The following is a 5,972-nucleotide window of genomic DNA, read 5'->3' on the forward strand; positions in this document are numbered from 1 at the left end:
TTCCAATGTACAAAGGGTTTGTTGATGGTAGTTATAAGTAGTCCAGTGTGTTTCACTTCATTTGAGGTAAGACTTAATATCAATAACTCTGTTAGCATTGCATTTGACACTGCAATAACACTTAATGACATCTTTATAATTGTTGCTACTTGTTCCACTTTACTTGATGCAAAAGAAAATGTTATTGACTGTCATTAAATCATTTGACAGTGTAATAAAGCTTAACAAAATCTACTTGTTTCGCTTTATTTCAGGTAGTGGGAATATTAATCGCTGTTTTGTTAAAGCTTTTGATAGTGTAATAACAATTCATTATGACTATGACTTATTTATGACATATTTATGACATGATTCTTGGTTAATGTCAAGTTGTCATAACGAAGACATTTTGAATAATGTCAACATTGCATTAAAGGTCTCATGATTTACTGAATGACACTTCATGACAACAGTCATAAATATTCATGAAGACTTACTGATGTTCATGACAGGAGTTATGTCATGTTTATGACGGTTTCATGTCAGTCTTATTCACACCCCTTCAAATAAAGTGTTACCACATTTTTTCTGTTATTAATCCTGCTGTAGAGAAAAAAATCTCCATTTATTTATTGTGAACATAGAGAAACAGTGTTTTTCTGACTGTTCGTCTATCATCTCTTTGTGCTTTTGAGATCATCTTCAACAGTTGTAGGGAAGTTTTCAACATATATTTATTTGTGGTTTTAAATTTACAGGCAGTGAAAGAGTAAATGTCAATTGATACATTTTTATTTAGGCCAGGCTAAAACAGCTGTGTACATAAGCAGAAAGAGGAAGGTGGAGGAAGAGTTGAATATTGATGTGGTTTCTTTATTTGTTAACATGGTTATTAGGCTATTGCTTGAATTTAATTTTTATAGATCAGTCTCAGACTTAGATACTTAGAGAAGTAATTTGTAGTGTGGTAGAAGGAGAACAAATTTTTGGATGGATTTATTCTATGGTACAAATATGCTTCTTTGATTTTTGTTCTATTGGCTGTGATACTTATTTATTGAAAAATAAATGAATTATTAAAAATCAAAAACTCTGTCTCTCTCTCCTCTCTCTCTTATGAGCCAGAGCGTCGGGTTTGAAGCCAACTCTGAGGAACGTTTTTATCTTCCTTACTGCTGACTGGCTGGGATTTAAATTAAATGCACACAACTATACAGAGGTATTAGGTTTTAAATGCAGCAGAATTTCCTTTTTAAAATGTTAAGTTTTTGCTTTCAACTGGGTTTATTTAGATTTTTTTTTCAGAGTTGCTAGGCTGAAAAAGCTCACTGGTTTTGAATCGGGAAGTTTTTATGTGGTTCTTATCACTAGATGGCACTGTAGTGTTTCTCTGACCTCTAACTGGACGTTACAGAGAAAAGGGGTCTTGACCTTCAATGAAAACCCCATCGGGTTCGGATCCCCGTCCCCTCCCACCTGGAACATAGGGGGTTGGGGGTGTGGACGGATTGAGAGCTTTCATTTTTATCAAGATAGTCAGCATAGGTATGTCATGTTTTCCTTCACATATAAAACAAATACACATGCTGTTTAAAGCAACATTCGGTTCCACTGTTGGTTGTTGCTGTTGGCGTGCGCACTGAAATCTGCTCCACGTTAGGAGCTCCTCCTCATCTTTCCATCTCCACGGCGTTCCGCTGACTCTGCGCCGCCGCGGTCTCTCTCCGGTTGGACTTCCAACCTTGAGAGACGTCTGAAGCAGCATTAGAATGTCTGATGTACTCCTTTTTTTGTTTTTGATTTGGAATCCTTTTTTTTTGTCAGAGGCCTGCAGCGGTGTCGGTTGCCAGGTTTCATGTGGAAGCGCTTAAGGTTTTGAGCGTTAACACCTTGGTGAGCCGCTCATACTGTCGAACAAAGGCGGCTTTGTGGAGACTCTCCTCCCAAATGTTTTCTTAACATGTTCCAAGCAGTTTGAACAGGCAACTAAAGTAAACAAGATGTTGCCATGATAAAAACACTTGTAAAAACAAGAGCTGAGTGCACTTAGTTTTTTTTGTTGTTTTTTTTCCAGGCAGAGCTCTGCCGGGCACACCAACTTTAATTCTCCCTTAGTTCTATAAACAAAGGGTGAGGCAATGTCAGAATACAATAAATACTGATAGATTTAAACCGACACTCCCTGATTTTAAGTGTGCCTGTCTTTGTGGGAAAAACATGAGCACATGCTTTAATAACTATGTATTGCAGGATGTTTATTAAATGAAAGTAAGAACACATAGACAGATTTTCTTTTCCCTGAGACAGGAACTGAGGCGACTGTACGTTCTGACGTGATAAGGAGGTTCAAAGAGGATTTATGAAAACGATTAAAAGAAGATTCAAGATGTTGAGGAAGTTCACACGTTTTTTCGCCACTCGAAATAACTTTCTCTATGAGCTGACAGTTTGTTTTTGGATAACAGAATCATGTCATGTTTTGCTTAAGGCGCAACTAATATGAGGCGACAGCAAGCCATTGATCTGCTGCCGCTGGTGCAGATGTTTTCACCTTCTCCTGTAACCATGGCATTGTTGTGTATTGGGTTACCAGGTTGATCAGTAAACCAGGAACTAGGCAGGCATGTTAGGCTGAACAGAGTCGCATCACTGATACAGTACAGATTGCAAAGATGCTAACAGACTGGACTATAGCTCTGTGTGTACAAGTTTAGTGTATTTTTCAGGGGGATTATATTCGATACAACAACACAAAGTGCTATAGAATTGCTTAAAGAAAGGATTAGTTAGAGAGGCAGACCTGTCATGTTAACACATTTGCAGGACAATAAATTGTCCAGCAAATGTAATATACGATAGTATGCAATAAACAATACTGTTTTTGGTTTAAGACCATTTTCAAGTAGTACAATGGAAATGGCGTAATAATGCTTGTTGATCTTCTCTCGAAGAAGGATCAACATTTCTAACAAACTAACTCTGGCACTAGAACACATTTTAAATATCCAAAATAAATAAAACAAAAACACCAAAAACAATAAATAAAATAGAAACTCTGTAAATAAAATTGTCTTTCAAAAAAGGGGCTAGATGAGACCTATACACTGGACTGAATCAATGACTTTCTCTCTTTAGTAGACAGAGAGACAGACACGAGAAAAACAATCAGTCATAAATTAAATTGTTTTAATTTATGTAGGCGTGTTGAGAGTGCAGTGAGAATGATATATCTTTGTGCACAAGGAATTATGTGTGGTATGTGCGTTTACATCTCACATGCTGCCTAGCATGTGTCTGTGTCTTGATAAAAGTTTATGTATGCGTTCCCGGTTAGGCAGTGCGTTAGTGAGTCGGGTTCAGCCTGTGGAGGAGCTTTCGCGTTCGCCTCATAGTCCTGCAGCACACTGGTTTTATTCTTTTATCATTATTTTTGTAATTTTTGCAGCAACACGATGCATCAAAAGGCGTCACATCAAATCCTTTGTTTACTTACAGCCAGGCAGAGTTGCGGCACATGGAGATCCCCCCAAAAAAAAAGCTCGAGCAACCTAAACAGTCTCTGTGGCCCTTATTAAAAACTCACTAGACACAAAGAGAGCTACTAAAGCCACATAAATTAAATCTCTCCATTTGTCCCTCTGTATCCAGCAGAGGTGTACAGTACAGTGGATTTAGCGCATCATGCAGGGCACGTCCAAGGTTGTATGAGGCCTTGAGCAGGATTTGACATATGGGCCCCTTTTGCTGCTAAGAGCATCAGCACCACCAACAGCATTTCACCATGGATTTAGGGAAAGCTGAGACATGGGGGCATTGTTTAACTGACAAATCTTAAAAACAATCAGTAATAACTGTAATTTGCTGAGATGTATTTGTGAGCAAGCAGAGCTCAAACTCAAAAGTTAAACTGACAGCATCAAATAGTTGCTATGGTAACAAAACAATCCAACTATGAAGATTGTTCCTTGAACTTTTACAAAGCAAACTTGCCAGCTCCTCAAAATCTTAAATTTAAATGTTAAACCACTTAAAATCTTTTAATTTATCTATGCTGGAACAGCACAGATAACATCACTGATATTCTCATTAAACAAATACTACATTTCCATATCTGTGGTCTGTGTTTAAATTGTATTTTTTTTGGTTTGTTGTTTTCAAGACTCTATAGTTGTGGGTTTAAGTATTGTCTGCAATATCTTCCAGTAACATAATTATCCAGTAATACTTTTACATTTCCTGTCAACTTAACATCTTTTAATACAAAAATACTGCGGCCCACTTGTGGACCGCCTCAGTGCCAGGACCTGCTAAGCCCAAAGCAAACTCTGGTTTGGTATTGATTTTGTGGTTTAAAAAAAACAATAAAATAAAAACAGAAAAAAAAACTTAAGGCTCAGATGGAAGGCAGGAGATTCATGAGCCAAACAAAGGGCAAACTAAAATAAAAATTTGGAAAGCACTCCCTCTGACCGGTGACAAGGGCAAACAGGCAGGGCTCCCTGAGCGCGAGCTGCCACAGATAAACATCCCACCGTTGTTTGTTTGGGAAAAATGGCCCCTGGTCACCATGGGAACTGCACTTATCACAGGAATTAGAGGCCCATGCAGTTCCCAGAAGGAGTCCCCACCGCATTGCCCTTTTCAAGAGCAGGCTAACCCAGACTGAGGAATAACAACCGGCTGCACCTGCAGTGCATCTGAGTAGCCAGGGGTCACAAAACATGTAATCGACCCCCCCGCTCCCTAAAAAAAGACAAACAAACTGAGACAGAAAACATGCCTCTGACTGCGGTGCTTTACTTACTTGAGGAATGACTGGAAATCATCAAAAACAGCCTCGCACCCAGGCCACTTGCAGACGCCATGGCCGTAGAGAGGGTGACTGTGGGGAGATGGCTCCTCCAGCACTGACCTGCAAGACAGAAACTTCTGATTGAAAAAAACCGAAAACAATCTCAATTTCTTTTCACTCAGAGGTCGAGGAAAAAAAAGACAAAATGTCAAAGATGACAGTTTCCGTTGTTAATCCAAATCTTCTCTGTGTGTAATCTGTCTTGTTTTCACAGAAAAAAAATTGACTTCTAGTTGATCTGTGAACTTTGGCCTTTGCCAGAATCGGCTTACCTGTGCGATCATTACTGTTCCCTGCTTTAAAACAGGGTGACACTCACTGTGTGAACCTGACGGATCAATACATAATTATTTAGAATCACTGAACCACATTGCAATTCACTTTAATAGGGACGGTCTCTTCCCTACCTACTGTGTCACATTCAAGAGCCCCCCCGCCTGGGGACGGCTTGTGACACAATCCGGACCCTTCCACAAGGCAGGGAAGATGTAAACATCCCCACCTGGCACCAATTTATCTCCCGACCCAATTCATGTCACCTGGGGGGGCTGACAAGAACGGGTCTACTGGGATAGATCGGTACTATCAGTCTAATAGTGGGAATGTCGCTGAAAAACAAACATTACAACATCTTCCATATGGCGCAGAAGTGCGGAACCATAGCTAACCACGATCAGAACTGAGAAGAGGCAGCGGTGTCTGCTAGAAAGGCGGGACAAGCAGCCATATGGACACAAGACACACAACTTTCAGATACAAGAGCCTGGGGGACTGGCCTACATTGCTGCCACCTGTGCTTCTGGCGAGTGAGCCAGAAGCACACTGCTACTGCTTCTCCTCCAGTGTGAGCCCGAGCTTTAAGACAGAAGGACAAGATAAGGAGATTCATGGCACAACAAACTGTTGTGTTCCCCACATGAGAATAACCCTACCTCATTGATATGCATGTATTCAATAAGAAATAATGCCCAATTTGTGCTGAACCACTTCGCTGGATTAGCTTTTGGAACATGATTCATGTGGTATGGTTTAAAAAAAAAACAAGATGTAAAAACAAATCAGCAAATAAAAATGGAAATGACAAGACTGTGCTTATTTGGCATGATTAAACAAGCATTTAAATTGAATCATCATTTGGATG

At 39.6% G+C, this 5,972-nt stretch overlaps 1 protein-coding gene across 1 annotated transcript in view; it reads right to left on the reverse strand.

The window, feature by feature from the left end:
* LOC106963911 (forkhead box protein P1-B-like) overlaps positions 1-5,768 on the reverse strand; it is a 50,583-nt gene extending 44,815 nt beyond the window's left edge. The window contains exons 1-3 of the mRNA XM_015059092.1: positions 5,764-5,768; positions 5,612-5,686; positions 4,784-4,948 (exon numbers count right to left, since the gene is read on the reverse strand). Of these exons, the coding sequence (XP_014914578.1) occupies positions 4,784-4,948; positions 5,612-5,686; positions 5,764-5,768 (245 nt within the window). The remainder of the gene's footprint in view (positions 1-4,783; positions 4,949-5,611; positions 5,687-5,763) is intronic.
* Between the last annotated feature and the right edge of the window lie 204 nt (positions 5,769-5,972).

Source organism: Poecilia latipinna, unplaced genomic scaffold (genome assembly GCF_001443285.1).
Source record: "Poecilia latipinna isolate Pla-1442-1.1 unplaced genomic scaffold, P_latipinna-1.0 Scaffold1598, whole genome shotgun sequence".
Lineage (NCBI taxonomy): Eukaryota > Metazoa > Chordata > Actinopteri > Cyprinodontiformes > Poeciliidae > Poecilia > Poecilia latipinna.